Source organism: Carcharodon carcharias, chromosome 10 (genome assembly GCF_017639515.1).
Source record: "Carcharodon carcharias isolate sCarCar2 chromosome 10, sCarCar2.pri, whole genome shotgun sequence".
Lineage (NCBI taxonomy): Eukaryota > Metazoa > Chordata > Chondrichthyes > Lamniformes > Lamnidae > Carcharodon > Carcharodon carcharias.
Genome location: NC_054476.1, coordinates 161271629 through 161288339, shown reverse-complemented (window position 1 = coordinate 161288339; position 16711 = coordinate 161271629). Strand labels below are relative to the sequence as shown.

Here is a 16711-nt window from a genome sequence, read left to right as displayed (position 1 = left end):
AAACCATTGTATTCTACTCCAGATAAGTCATTTATCATGCTTAAGGGTTTGAATTATACAATAATTTGAACTGAGTGAATTTGAATTTGAAATAGATGGTACCAGTTAAATGTCCCTTGCACTTATTGTTACTTTGAGTATATTAGAACTATTCTTAAAATGAGGAGCTTGGGTAATATGCATTAAGGATCTTTATCATCAGTGTTATCTCCAAATTTGCAGATGACACAAAGCTGGGTGGGAGGGTGAGCTGTGAGGAGGATGCAGAGATGCTTCAGTGTGATTTGGACAAGCTGAGTGAGTGGGCAAATGCATGGCAGATACAGTATAATGTGGATGAATGTGAGGTTATCCACTTTGGTAGCAAAAACAGGAAGGCAGATTATTATCTGAATGGCTATAAGTTGAGAGAGGGGAATGTGCAATGAGACCTGGGTGTCCTCGCACACCAGTCACTGAAGGTAAGCATGCAGGTGCAGCAGGTGGTAAAGAAGGCAAATGGTATGTTCGCCTTCATAGCGAGAGGAGCAGGGTGTCTTGCTACAATTGTACAGGGCCTTGGTGAGACCACACCTGGAATATTGTGTGCAGTTTTGGTCTCCTTATTTGAGGAAGGATGTTCTTGCTATAGAGGGAGTGCAGCGAAGGTTTACCAGACTGATTCCTGGGATGGCGGGACTGACATATGAGGAGAGATTGAGTCAGTTAGGATTATATTCGCTGGAGTTCAGAAGAATGAGGGGGATCTCATAGGAACCTATAAAATTCTAACAGGACTAGACAGGGTAGATGCAGGAAGGATGTTCCCGATGGTGGGGGAGTCCAGAACCAGGGGTCACAGTCTGAGGATATGGGGTAGACCATTTAGGACTGAGATGAGGAGAAATTTCTTCACCCAGAGAGCGGTGAGCCTGTGGAATTCGTTACACAGAAAGTAGTTGAGGCCAAAACATTGTATATTTCCAAGAAGGAGTTAGATATAGCTCTTGGGGTAAAAGGGATCAAAGGATATGGGGAGAAAGTGGGAGCAGGCTATTGAGTTGGATGATCAGCCATGATCATATTGAATGGCAGAACAGGCTCAAAGGGCTGAATGGCCTACTCCTGCTCCTAGTTTCTATGTTATTTAGAGAAAATAACCTAAGGTAGCAAGTCTCTTTTTGAAGTCATAATGTGATCGTTTGAGATAATTTCAGTGTCCTGGAGGTAAAATGGTCAGATCAGAGACAACCATATAGGAGTGAAAGTGCAAACAATTGCTCAGTACAACATATGAAGCAAAGTTTTACATTGCCTTGTGTAAGGACAATAATCGCCCTTCAAATAATTCATTTGTATGTTTTTAATTCATTCATGGGATGTGTGCGTCGCTGGCTAGGCCAGCATTTATTGCCCATCCCTAATTGCCCTTGTTCAGAGGGCATTTTTTTTAAGAGTCACGTGTAGGTCAGAGCAGGTAAGGACAGCAGATTTCCTTCCCTAATGGGCATTAGTGAACCAGATGGGTTTCATAGTCATCATTAGATTTTTAATTCCAGATTTCTTTTATTGAATTTGAACCCAGATCGATTTCAGGTCCCCAGAGCATTACCCTGGGTCTCCAGATTACTAGTCCAGTGACAATACCACTATGCCACTGCCAATGCTGTGAAGCGGTTTGGAAAGTTTCCCATTCGATATTATGTTAATGCCACATGCTTTCATTCTCTTCTTTCTGCATCAGCATTGATTGGTAACCTCGAAGTGACTGAGCATTTGGATTCCCCTGATCCTTCCAGCTAAATTTGATGTTCCATCTAAGGCTGAAACATTGAGAGCACACTTTGGAAGAGCACATTTTACAACGGCTTCAGAAAGGACTTTGTAGGAAGTGGGACTAGAATAATGGAAAAGACACAGGCAGCTATTTTAAGGTGGAACCTCTAAGGAACAAAAGCACAGCACATTAAGACCAAAAATGCAATTGCTAAATAAGGAGATGAAAATTGACCTCCTAACCACTTACATATAAAAAAATAGTTTAAAAGAATGCAGGAGAACAGGAATGGGAGATCTACAATATCCAGTTGGGGATAATTAAAAGGAAGAAGCAACCAGAAATGTGGATAACAACAGAAGCAGAACATGTTTCTGCTATGAGATAATGCCTGATCTCATGTGGCATTGCTCCCAGACAGTTGGAAGCTATGTTGTCAGTGGGGGAGGTGGTGGGGGTTGGGGGGTTGGGGGGGTGAATTACAGGGATGGTGGTTGGGTGCACATCTCCATGAGAGAATTTGGAAGCAAATTTGTATAGGTACATTTAGACTGTGACCTTGATGTCAATGTGAAGCAGAGGGTTTACGCTATAGTTGCAGCATAAATCTGGAGCCTGGGGCTTGACTGAATCTGGAGAGAAACTGTATGAGGCTATGTGGGGATGTAGTCCCCACACTGCCTGCACTTTAATAACAGATGAAATGCAACTCTAGTGCGGGTGTAATACTGTTATTTTCAGCTAGCATTGGCAAAGAAAGTAGAAGTTCTGTCATTTAAATTTGCGACTGATAGAAAATATAAAGCTAAATGTCCACAAGGTCACTAAGCAGTATTGCATCTATAATAAACTACACCTGGTAACTATTCTTAGGAGTGTTGAATACCTGAAGATGAGCAATATATTCCAATATTCCAGAAAGGAATGAAACCTGAACCAAAACATAATGGATCAATAGCCCAACATCTATAATGGCAAAAATGCTGATATCAGTGTAAATAATGTTACTGATGCTCTTCGAAAGACCACAGAAACCAGGCAAAGCAGTCAGCATGTAACAAGGAAGCTATCACTGATATAATGGAATTCTTTGTAAAAATGTCATGCTAATAGATGAGCGTTTTTTAGTGAATACAATTTACTTGAATTTTTGGGGTAAAGTTCTGCATGAGAGTTTAAGGAAGGAAATCAATGGATCACAAACCTGCTCAGCAGGACAAGGAGTAAAATGATCATGAATATGAAAAGCTCTGTTTGGCAAGGATCTCTTCTCCTGTTCCTACTATTCATAAATTACTTTGGTGAGAGCATCTCTTGTACCATTATAACATTATAACATCAAGTGTCAACTATCAGGGAGATTATAGCATTGGCGTGAAGCAGTTTTCCTTCACATCAGCACTAGAGTTGTATAAATCCAGAGTTAGGCCCCAACCTACCTCTGGAGGAGGGAGTTTCTCCACTTTGCTTCAGTCAAATTAGCTTCTGACCATGGATTTATACCGCAAATCTGGCAGAGTAGTGGAGATCAAAACATCTTCACACAGACTGTAATGTGAACAGGTTATAATGGTAAGTACAGCCTAAGCCTAGATGCTGGGCGAAAAGACATTGTTTTTCAGGATTACTGAGCTGATTTATTAAACTGATCTTATGAGAGAGCTGATGGCGCAGTGACCCTTCAGAAATGACAATTGTCACTCAACAAGCATGACTTTGAAATGCTTCAGCTGCATTTTCACAATGTGTTTCGAGCTGCAAATTGTGCGATTTTTAAATATAACTGAAAGAGCAAGCATTTGTGTAATTTTTCACAGGTAATTTTTATAAATGTTTTGATAAATTATTTCCCATCAATATACCCTCACTGTTTAAAGTATGGTGCAATTTGGGTTTGTTGCCTGATATCTAAAAATAAATTGTTAAACTCTTAAAATATTTGATAATCTGGTTCGACACGGACAGGACACTGAGATTAGGATTTGGTTTTTCTTCAGTCAAATTCACCAGATTCCCCAGCTGATAAATTAAGTGAACTATTTCTAACCAAGTCTTGTTTTGTGCTCATCTTCCCACAGGTTTGGCAGATCCCAGATCACGTAGCACTCCGGTCGATAACAGATCCCATCGTTGTTTTGGAAGGACACTCGAAGAGGGTCGGGATTATTTCATGGCATCCGACTGCCCGGAATATTTTACTTAGTGCAGGTAATATCATCATCATGGACCATTTTGTTCAAGCTGTGATAAATTGAAGTTGCCTGTGGGCAGTGCAAGTGGCCATTAGCTCCCAGTGTTTCTTTAAAGCGTAAGGTGGTCGTGATCCCTTTTCATTTGACACATGGAAAGATTTAACTTTAACTTATCTACAATGGATATTTTTGTTGTTCCTCTCCCCTGGCAGCTTTAGACAATAAGATGTTCCAAAATCTGCTGCTTTAAGAAATAATAATACTGGGGAGGGGTAGGGGGGAGGGGGTGCATTTTGCATGATTCGTGTTTTCACTTAATATGGAGGAACAGCAGGTTGCTACACACAGCTCACTCTGTATGGAAGGAAAGTTACTCCCAAGTAAATGCTACTTCTTAGGGCAGTATTAAACATCAGATTTGCCCCTGAGCCCGAGGAGAGCGGTAAGTGGTATTTCCAAACAAGAAGGCAGCAATTTACAATGTGAGTCCTTTCCGGCTGCGATTGTGCACCTCGGGTTGGTCAGTTTCACAATGGCAGGGAAGCTAACATCCCAGTGTCCCAATGCGGGGGTAGTGCACTGAGTTACTGGGGCAATTTGAACCCCACTAAAGAACAGGCGAATGTGGATCGAGCCGGATGTTCAGATGTTATTTGACTCCCCAATCTGCTTGCTTCTGGTTTTAAAGGGGGAGTGCTGGGGGCAACGGGCAGGCAAACAGCCTGCTCGCAATTGGCAATTTAAGTACTATAAATCTTTCACCTACAACACATGTTCAGCTCACTGGCCTGTGTTTTTGTATGTCACCCCTGCGCCACATTTTAAAGGCTGTTGGTAGGTTAAGTTAGTGTTCAATTTTCAGGCTATGACTCCAGTTTCTCATGATTCTTCAGAAATGCCGGTAAGGATATTATTAATATCATTAACCTTCTGGTTTGAGCTGCTGTTTCTGAAGCCCTCCTTTTACTTGTTGCAGCTTTTCTTCCGTACAGAGCAACCTGCCATTCCTCCGCATTAGGTGAAAACATAAATTACGCAAATGCCCTTTGCTATTATTATTTCTTGAAGCAAATTTCTCAACATTTTACCGTCTGAATCTGCTAGGGAAGGGGAAGAACAAAAATATCTGTTGTAGATAATTACAAGGTTTTTTTGTCTTTAATTTTTTATTAGTGACCACCTTAAGTGAAATTACACTTTCCTTTAGTACTTACCAATTCCCCGCACCCCCGTGCCACCATGGGAATGTTACTTCCAAGTTGGTTGTGTGTCTGGTGGTTAATCAAGGGCACCAGCAGCAAAATGACTGATGGCTGCTGTTCAATTAAGTGGAGCATCACTCTGGAAGGTAAGTGTCGTTCAGAGAACAGGAGAGCTGTTAATTCAAATACGTTCCGAGAAGATTTGTTTTGAATGAAGCAGACTTGACGAATCCAGGGATGCTGTCATTAACAGGGTTTCCATCGCTCTGTGTTTTGCCAGCGACTGTTGTCCTTTCATGTGAAGATATAATAAAACCTCTGTTGAATGTGGTGCATCTACCTGTATCAACAGGTGATTCTGCTGCACAGGATATGCTGGGATGCAGTTGCTTGCATTCACAGCTACAAACATTAGTCTGTTCAATTTTGGTGATCAGCACTAGTTTAGAAGGACTTGCATTGGTGCTGATCTATCCAACAATCAGTGCTGACGTGGAGTATCTCTGCTTTCAGTCAGGGCTGTGGGCACACAAGTTCAATCCATGCCAAACTAGCAGATGAAGACAATAACCCAACTGAAGCTTTACTCACTGTCTGAGGACAAGCAACATGGCAGCTTTTCTATTACTTCTCCAATTTAAGGTTCGATCCTAAGGTGATGAAATCAAGTTAAGAAGATCTGATGATTGCCCCTTATCGACAATTAATGTCTCCAACTGATAAATTAACTTGCAAGACCAATTTAATAAATAAAGAATATGGTGATCTCGAAGAAATGGCGATGGTGCTTATTAGGTTAAAAATGGCTTCACGTTACAAATTAAAAATTAGAATTAAAGCTACGGAGAAGTACTGAAAGCTGTGCGCCAACCTTCAGAATACTGCAGAGATGCAGCATCCACCATCCTGTAGACTTTCCACGACTCTGGCATAATTGGGAGTCTCACCACTGGCTTGTTTCTCGTATTTCAATGGAGTGAGCCTGCCACAATACGGCAGCAAATGATGCCAACAATAACAGCCAATTGCATTTACATGTTACATAGTCTTTACCGCACAGAAACAGGCCATTCAGCCCAGCGGATCCATGGCTTGAACTTTCAGCTTGGCGGGCAGGCGCGATCGGCAGGCCCAGGAGTAGCCGAGAAACGGACCACTGACCGCGATCGGCCTCTGACCATGAATAGCTCAGCGCTGCCGGTGTGGGGGACGGGTAGAGGGTGGGCGATGACGTTTCTGCGGGCGAGCGCTGAGAGAAAGCTCCCTGGAGGCCGAGAGCTGCCTCCGGGAGCTGCAGACCCGAAAACCATGAAATAAAGTTTAGAAAGTCAGGAAAAGAAAAAAAATGCCCAAGCATCACAATCAGACACCCGAACATACAGATGATAAAAGTGCTGTCCACAGGTTTTTATTTTATTTAATAACGGAAACCTCATCCCACCCTTGGACGAGGCTTGATGAAAAATGCAAAGGCTGCCTGGCCGATTAGCCCATCAGCCTCCTTCTACCCTTCTTCATCTAACCCTGTCAATGTATCCTTCAAGCTTTTCTCCCTCGCATGGTTATCCAGACCCGGCTTAAACCCATCTCTGCTAGTTGCCCCCACTACCACTTGTGAGCGAGGGTTCTACGCTTGTAATGACTTGACGTACTGGACAGGTTTCTGCTAGAAACAGATAACTTTATCGCAGAGAGCTTTTCAGATGCTGCGTGCATGAACCAGGGCCTTGACGAGAAAGCCCCAACCACCCGGATTACCCATGCTTGGTCCTCATTGGTCGGAGCCTCCAAGAGCAATCATGTGACCTCCTGATAGGCAGCAGGAAAGGCTGTATCTTCAGTTACTACCTCTCCTCCCCTCTTTGGTTATTTTTTTACTGTTTCTATTTACAGAGAATATTTGAATATTCCACAACATATGTGTATATATCCAGCTCAGGTGATTAAAAATGAAGTCTCTGAGGTGCTTTTTCTTATTTGCTTAGAGCGATGTAGCTCTACCACTTGAGGTTCTTCCACTGGATCGACATGTTAATGAACTGCAGCACCAGCCACATCATTAGAAGGTGGAATTTCAGGGTTTGGCAACTCTACGGAGACATCGGGCCTGTCTGTTCTAGCGTAATCTGTCACCACAGGGATTAATGGTTCAATGTTAATCACAGACGGAACAGCTGGTTGTTGGAATGTCTCTCTATTCCGAAGATGATCCACATGTTTGCAAATAATTCGGTCTTCCACTTCCACCTGGAAAGACAAAGGACCAGTCCCTGAGACAATTGTACAAGGGACTCAACAAGATCCCCTTCTAAAATTCTGCATGAAAACTGTGTCTCCTACAGTGAACCTTTGAGCTTTGCTATGAATATCGTGATTCAATTTTTGATTACTCTGATTCTTCTCTGCCTTCCCCTCTTAAGTTTGGAACAACCAGATTTAACCTTGTACATTTCGTCAATAATTCAGACGGCATTGAACCTGTAGTTGAATGAGGCATTATACGATAATTGAGAAGAAAGCGGAAAAGTCAAGTTTCTAGAGTAGCTTCTGATAACCTCTTCATTCCAGATTTGGAAGTTTGCGCAGCTGTCTCAGCTAAACCATTTGATGAGGGATGGTATGGGGCTGTTTTAATATGTCTGATTCCATTTAAACCCATGAATCTCTGAAACACTGTGCTGGTAAAGACTGTACCGTTATCAGAAATGATGACTTCCAGTAAGCTTTCCGACATGTGCGCTCAATGTCAGTGATCTGACTTCATTCCCATCCATCTATTTAGAGTGCGCATCTCCGATCAATAAAAACATGGTACTTAAGAATGATCCTACATAATCAATATGTAGTCTACCAGGGTCGACCAGGCCACTCCCACGGATGCAGTGGAGCTGAAACAGGCAACTTCTGTTGCTGCTGGCAATGGAGACAGTGCTTGGCCATGCTTTGAATGTCACTGTCTATGCCTGGACACCAGAAAATGCGTGAGCATTTTCATCTTTGATATACCTGGATGCACACTGTGAAGCCCTGTCAAGAATGATTCCCTCCCTTGTGAAGGGATGACAACTTGCGATCCCTACAGCAAGATTCCGTCTTCACAACTCGACCCTGCTTTTTGGGCATGGAATGGTGTCAACTCTTCAGACACTGGTGAATTTGACCACCCTTGTAATACAAAGCCTCTGACTTTTGACAAAATTGGATCTCTGTTCGCCCAATTCCTAATTTGCTTCATGCACACAAGCAAAGAATCCAAGAAATTCAGCACAAGCACAGCTACTTGTGGCACTGGAGTATGTACTATGCTATCTGGTAACACGAGATTACTGAGTGCAACCGCATTTGCAATATACAAGCCAGGACGGTGCATAAAGGTATACTCATACACAGATAATATCAAAGCCCAACATTGAATTCTTGCTGATGCTATTGGTGGAATGGCCTTATCCTCACTGAATAAGCCCATTAGGGTCCATGGTTTAGGGTCCAACACAAAGGTGAAATGTCATCCATGCAGGTACTGTTGGAATTTATTCACTCCAAATATCACCAATAAACCTTCCTTTTCTAGTTGGGAATAATCCTTGTTGGCTGTGGAGAGTGTTTTGGAGACACAGTCAATTATCCTTTCGGATCCATCTTCCATTCTATGTGATAACAGCCTCCACACCATAAGGAGATGCATCACGTGTTAATACCAATTCTTTCGATAGGTCATAGTGTACTGATATACGTGATGAATGTAATAGCTTCTTAACTTTCACAAAGGCTTCTTCTTGTTGTGAATTCCACAACCAAAACAAAAGCAAAAATACCTGGAAAAACTCAGCAGATCTGACAGCATCTGCGGAGAGGAATACAGTTAACATTTTGAGTCCGTATGACGTTCTGATGAAGGGTCATATGGACTCGAAACGTTAACTGCATTCCTCTCTGCAGTTGCTGTCAGACCTGCTGAGTTTTTCCAGGATATTTATCTAGTTTGGCTGCCTTGCTCACGGTTAATATATAGTCCCCACAAATGCAAATAGTTTGATCAGGTTTCGCCACTGGGACTATGGGCCCTATTGGACTGGCTGGATGATGTCCAGCTTTTCTAACTGGCACAGTTCTGCATCCACCTTCTCCTCTAAGGCATAAGGCACAGGTCTGGCCTTAGAGAAACGGGGAGTTGCCTGAGAATGCACATATATTTTTGCTAGCAAGCCTTTTAACTTCCCTAGTTCATCAAGAAATACACTGGCATATTTCCTTAGCAGCTCAGGAACTCCACCTGTTCTCAAGTGAAATATTTCCAGTTGAGCTTGATGTTTTGTAAGACTAGGTCCTTCACCTGTCCCTATGGTCACTGAAAGCTGGGCTGTCTGTTGCCTATAGGACACAAGTACTGTGGCGATGCCTTTTACCTATTTGGATTCTCCAGTTTATGTCTTCAATTGAGCCGTTGTTCGCTCCAGATTCAGTGACTGGGTACCTTCATTAACTTGGATTGTGACAGTAATGGGTTTGGTGTTTACCGCTGTGACATTGTACAGGGAACAAATGTTGGTATTGGCAGCTTCAGGTTCTGTTGCATTATTCAGTTGCATCATATTGGGTAGCTGCCTTATAGGGCTGTTTCAATTTTGCCCTGCATTGCTTTATTACATGAACTTTTTAATGGCAGTAATGGCATTCTGCCTCCTTGAATCTGCAGGTGTCCGGTATGTGGTCACCCCAAATATATAACAGATTAACCTTGGAGTCGCTGCTGAAATGTACCTACTAGGCCTTTCTCAATTTCTAACAGCAGAGACTGCCTCTCACTTTGCTGCTGTGTCTCTGGTTTTTGCGCCACGCCCGGCGATAGGCTCCCGGCCCACATGAAGGACAGCGCCATGTTGTACATGTTGTAAAGCCTGCGAGTCTCTCGCAGCACTTGCCATAGCTAGCGCTATTTCCATGACGCACTTCAAATTGATGTTGACTTTGAGTAAATGGCGCCGAACTCCCCAAACTGCGGCATGTTACTGTGTGTGTCTCCAAAGTCTCAGTGCTCTGTCAACTGCTTCGACTTCACGATATAAGTTGTGATGGAATCTCCTGGGCCCTTGCTCTGGAATTAAACTTAAACTTCTGCATTATTACGGATGGTTTTAGCTGGTAATGCGTTTTTACGAGGTCTACAAATTCATTAAAGGACTTGGAATTAGGCGCGTTCAGGGCCATCAGGCTGCAGATGAGATTGTATGTCTTGCTACCATGTAAGCACAAAAGGATTGCCTTCTGCTTCTCCTCTGTGGTAACTTTGTTTGCTATGAAATAAAAATCAAGGAGCTTGACATACTGGCTCCAAAGCCGCATTGCAAGGATTAATTCTGCCAAAGAGTGACGTGACTGGTGAGTGTTCTTTTCTTTTCTCCTAAGATTTGATGTATGTTATGACACAGCAGTTGGTAAAGCTGAATTATTTAAAAATCTCAGAGGGAAACTTTAAACAACTGTCATAACCGATAATTTGAAGTGGTATGTTTGAGATGCGGTTCTAAATTTAGGAATCCGACCGCCAGTCCTCAAGAGGATTTATATTAAACTAAATGAAACGTTTTATTAAGTTATAACACATTAAACACATACACATGGCTACAAATTACTACTATCATAACTTTTAACAAATTCCCAGACTAATCTCCACTAAGATAACAGCAGCCCATAGACTTTGAGCAGACACCAGGCAAAGCAATTTTACCTTACAAATTCGCATTGGTTCCTTGCAGATACACTGGTAGGCTTAGAGGCTTTGAACTTACATTGTCTCTACCCTGCACATACACAGCTGCTTTCAGTTATACCTAGCACATCACATTGAATGTAAACTCTCATTGTATCACCGGCCTCTTTGAACTCCACCTCTTCTAACAATAAAACCCCTTACATAGTGCCAATTTTATTAGTACTATAAACATTGCTTGGCCTCTGCTAGCTAGGTGCCAGAATTCACTCCCCTTCTTGAATGCTCTATTCAACAAAATGGAAATGTACTCTATCTCTCATACATCTCAAAAATAGTATACATCAAAGCACCCAGACTAGCTGCCTTTAATCCAATTAGCATACACCCACAGACTCAACCTCTATTTTAAAAGAAAAATATTTTCCAATAATATTAATAGCTTCATGACAATGTACTCACATTAACAAGGTGAGGTGCAGTGTTGGAACTATTCCATCCTCATCGCCAAATGTAATGACTTGACGTACCGGACAAGTTTTCTACTAGAAACAGATAACTTTATTACAGAGAGCTTTTCAGATGCTACATGCTTGGACCAGGTCCTTGACAAGAAAGCCCCACCCTCCCAAATTACCCACGCTTAGGCCTCATTGGTTGGAGCCTCCAAGAGCAATCACGTGACCCCTGACAGGCAATACGAGAGGCTACACCTTCAGTTACTACAACATTCTAACCACTCTCCTGTACTTATGGCCCCTACTTCTGTGTTCCCCTTCGCTCCCCCTAGTCTATCAAACCTTTTCATAATTTTAAAGGCCTCTGTCAGGTACCCCTCAGCCTTCTCTCTTCTAAAGATAAGAGCCTGTCCTGATCAATCATTAACATAGAAAAGTATCCCAAGATGGTTCACAGAAATATAATGAAGCAATAATTAATGCCGAGCCAAAGCAGGAGATATTAGGGGATTAAAAACGTGGTCAAAGGGTTGGGCTTTGAGAAAGGGTCTTTAAGGAGGAGCGTGATGGAGGGTTACAGGGTGGAAATTCCAGAGTTTGGGCCGTTGTGGTCAATGGTGAGGCAGCTAAAGTGGTTTCAGGATATCCAAGAGGCCAGAGTTGGAAGAACACAGAACTCTTAGGGTCTTATAGGTTGAGGAATGTTCCAGTGAAAGATATTTGAATGTGAGAATCAGAGCTTGAACCTGGCTGAGCAGCACAACGGGTCACAATGGGTAGGGGAAAGCTTTCGTCCATCAATATTAAACCAGTAGCTTCAATTTCCTTTAGCCACTCTAGTCTTGGTTGCTCAGTGAGATGAATAGCCAAATAATCTCCATTTTGTGATGGTGGTTGGGGGCTGCATGTTGAGTTGGATACTGGGAGAACTTCCTATCCTAGCTCTTTTGGCTCCTGAGCAGGTAGATATGGTCCCTGTTTCGTGCCTGATTTGAAATACCTTCCCTTGTGTTGGGGTTGGTTAGCTCATGGCCTAGGTGGCTAGAGTCTGATTCAGAATGACGCCAATGGCACATGTTCAATGTCCATTCATGGAGCTCTGCCTCCTCATCTTGCCCCATGATTGCGGAGTGGGGCCCCTCACGCTATATATAACCAATTGTTACTCTTTAAGAAAAAGAGTGGACCAGGGTGAATTACCTTGCCTCCCTTCTTCTGTACTGCATTGCAGTATCAACCTGGATTATACGTTCAAATCTTGAACCTTCAGACCCTGTTGCTAATGTGCTATTGCTGGGCTGAGCCGACTCTTGTTACTGACAGCAACAAAGACTCTAAAACTAATTTGAAGCTAGATTTTCAGTCTCGATTTGGGGGAGAGAAGGGTGTTGTTGTGTTCAATGGTAAATCCCATGTGTTCTACGACAGCTGTGGAAATAAGTTTCAAGAGACAGAAGTGACTTGTAATCTGTGCTCCTGTAACTGTATTACATAAATGGCTGCTGAATGAAGAGAACGAGGAGAATTCAGCCATATGAACATATATTACTCATGTACAATCCTGTCAATTTACTCCTGTGCCACCTCAAGTCTGTTAAAACCTTCTCAATATCAAATCTTTCCATGTTGGCTAGTGAATTCTCATCTCATTTTCTATCTGCAGGAGTGGGTAAGTAAATATCCTTGGCTTATCAATCAGTACATCTGTTAAGAGCAGCTACCTTCTTCAGTGACAATACAATGTCCCTAAAATAACAGAGGTTCCCCACGTCCCTTCCCGTAACTCCAGAAGAAATGGCTGTCTTCAGCTACAGAAGCAGGAGTAGGCCATTCAACCCTTCCATCCTGTTGTGCCATTCAGCTGGATCACCAACACCTCAATGCCATTTAACTGCCTTTACCCCCCACCCTTGATGCCCTTAACCAACAAAAAAACCGACCAACCTCAGGTCTTGAAATTTTCAATTATTCCAACATGAGAAGTGTGCAGATTTACAATGATTTGCTCAACATGTGCCCAGATTTCCTGAACCAGGCAGTTTGTTCTGGGTCTTTATGACAATGCATGAAAATCAGGAAAATGGCTTACATCACTTCCTGTTTGGGGTGAAGCAGTGCCTCATAGTCGCGTAATACATTTCTGTAAGTCATGGGAAATGATGTAAAGGGAAGTGTTTGTGTGTGGATGTTGGTGAGGATGGGATCAGGCTTGATTTGGGATGTTCTCCCTGCTAGTATGAGCTGCCAATGTCAGCTTTCTCTGTCCGCCTAGCAGAAATGCCGCCCTGGGCGAGAATTGCTGGCATTGAAGGCAATATATTTACTCCGACAAAGAGCTTCTCCTTTTCAGGTGCTAGAACTGGCCAGGAAGCAAATTAGGAAGAAAGTTAAATATGATCCAACTGGCCTTTACAACACACATCCCCTGGGCTTGTCTAAAGCTCTTGTCAAATGTGTGAACACTGGTCGAACCACGGGAAGGCTGAGACCCAAGTAGAGGGAGTGCTTTGCCAATGCCAGAAGTCTGAAGTAAGTGGCAGACACGTTTCTGACAAATCCCTCATTTGAGTTGGACACAGTGTCCTTTTCATATCACCTTCAACGGTTCTGCTGCTGTGAGACTGTTAGTGTTGAAGACTGCCAGTCCCACCTGTTAAATACTAGCAGCTGGCATCCAAACAGAATGAGACAAGTGGCTGCATTTTCTCCCCTGACAGCTGCTGGGACACTTTAGACTGGTTTCAACTCTAAGAGAAAATGTGCAGGGACAAACAACAGAAGTACCCAAAGGGCTTTTACTCTGTCATTCAAATTCTACATCTACAGCGGAATCACTTATTCAGATCCAGAGGTATGTTTAGCTTAGTTTTAATAAACTGAGCAATCTGTCCATCTAGAACAGATGTAGACTAGGTTTTATAAAAAAAAAATGTATAAAATATATTTTGTTCTTTTCAAACTGTATCCTTCTCCTCTACTCCTCATGTAAACTGAATACTGACTACCAGTGCAGCCAAATGGTCATAGATATCTCTACCAGTTCTGCCTGTCAGCTAGCAGTCATCTGGATACATCAGTATTAATGGTATGTTAATTATACTGTTAAGATACACCGGTGAAGAGCATTGTTTAATTAAGTACATAGAGCACTTATAAAGAAAGACTGCTGGGACGCTGTGGGTGATAGGTAGGGAGCAGATGTATGTAACGCCGCATTCTGTAAATAAACCTATTATCAAGAAAAGTATCAGTGTCTAGTTCCATACTTCACCAACTGGCTTGCGTGTGAATTAACAATCAGAATTATAGTCCTGTGAGCATTTACGTTCTCCTGGGATTTGAAAGTACCCCTTGTCCATTTCATGGGAAAAGTCAGTTGAAATGCAAATTAAAGAGAAATTTCAGCTGATTTCCCCTGTTTCCTGCCAGCAAGTGGCACCTTGTCTCCATTTAATTTTTGTTGACACGTCAAATTGTTATCAGTAACCATGGCGCCATACACACTTTCTATACTGTTCTGATTTCTATAAAAATACACACTTAGTGTTAACTCCGTCTGCTTTTTTGTGAATTGAGACATGTCTTTGTAAGGAGGGAAAGATTTCACTTGACACTCTCACACTGCACACAAATGCATTCTAGCCTTTCGTTTTTCCTTGTTTGATTAATGTTCAAATGCACCGGCATTTTACAGATCACTCCTATACCCTTCCAGATTTCTTCCTGCTTCATCAAATTCAATCATCCCATTTATAATCAACGCATCATTGTGTATTGAGTGTTCTCAGATTATGAGTACTATTTCTCAACCATTATCACAGCTACTGCAGCTCCCCAAACCTTGTGAACAGATTCTATTTCTCTTGTACATTCTGCTGCTGTTCCACAACAAATATATAGATCGTGTGTTACGACCGGGATGGGAGAAGTACATGAATTATTGAGCCCCAATACTCCGCAGGCTGTACCATTAATTTAAATGTTTAGGTTTCTCACTAAAATGGTCAGTTGTGTTCCTGTACCTCTAGTATCAAGAAGAAAAGAGACTCTGACCAGACTTCTTTAATTTATTTTAAAAACAAACCTTTTAATAGGTTGCAAGTACTAGTTAATACACCATTGCAATTGGGGAGTATAACTATCTATCTCTTCCTAAAGAGTTCCCCCAGCACATGCACACACACACACACAAAGGACAAACAGATAGAGTCTCTCTGCAGAGATGGGCTTTGGAGGATGGGCATTCTAAAATAAAGGATAAAGTTCACAGGGTCTCGACGCTGTCGAGCTGGAGTGCTCTCGTGTGAAGATGGGCTGCTAGTCCCGGTGGATGTCTGCATGTTCTCACCACTGGTCTCAGCTTTGCAGGTTCAAATGCAGACGGGTTACATGTAGATGAGGGTTCTCTGGCTACAGGTTGATAGCCAAACACAATTTTAGGCAAGGTAGAGAGAGAGAGGGAACAAGCCAAGGTAACCTTCTTTCCTCTGCTTATTTTCCCACAAGACTGCCTTCAAAACAAGCAGGTTCACAACTTCCCTCTCTCTCATGTGACTGCCTCTTTTGTCTCCCAGCTTTTCATTAAGTGTTTTGCAGTTCAAACAAACAACTCCTTCTCAAGCACCATATAGGCCAGGTGATTTCTTGGAAGAGGCCTGCTTGTTGACAGGTGAACTGATGGCCTTTGTTTTTTAAAAAAAAGCCCCAGGTTAGCTTCCAGGTCATGCCAGGCCCTTCCACTTTGTAAAGGAATACTTCAGTCTTGAGAGATATGATACTAACGCCTGACAGCTCTTGCAGCCAGTTGCTAGGCATGGACATGCTACTGGAATAAAGGGAATCAGGATGCAAGCAGTGGTGCAACATCTTAAGACTCCTGTTTGCTGTGTAATTAACCCTGGTGGAAAGTACATTTGTGTGAATGTGGAGAAGAGGAGAGTGGGCTTAACGATGATGCCTTCCGTGGTTTAATAGCTTGCCTGCCCTCACTGTCTAGACTCACACATGAAGAATGTTGGGGGAGTAACTGAATGACTGGCAGTGCCTATGCAACTGTAGTCTAAGGAATAAGTTCCTTCAAGAACTGAGAGGAAATGCTAAATAAAACGATCGCACAAAGAAATGATTGATTCCTTTAGAATTCGGCCCTTCAGAAGTTGATGCTGAGTATTGACGTTTTACAATATCTGGTTGTTTCTGTTGCAGGCAGTGATAATATGATAATCATTTGGAATGTGGGGACAGGGGAGCCCCTGATAACTCTCGATGACCTGCACAGTGACCTGATTTACAATGTCTGCTGGAACCGCAATGGCAGCCTCATCTGCACCACATGCAAGGACAAGAAAGTGCGCGTCATTGATCCAAGGGAGCAACGCATCATTGCTGTAAGG

At 42.6% G+C, this 16711-nt stretch overlaps 1 protein-coding gene across 1 annotated transcript in view; it reads left to right on the top strand.

Annotated features, from left to right (window-relative positions):
• The window catches only part of LOC121283481 (coronin-6-like), a 304125-nt gene that overhangs the window by 246472 nt on the left and 40942 nt on the right, over nt 1–16711 (top strand). The window contains exons 4-5 of the mRNA XM_041198102.1: nt 3835–3964; nt 16524–16705. Coding sequence (XP_041054036.1) covers nt 3835–3964; nt 16524–16705 — 312 coding nt within the window. The remainder of the gene's footprint in view (nt 1–3834; nt 3965–16523; nt 16706–16711) is intronic.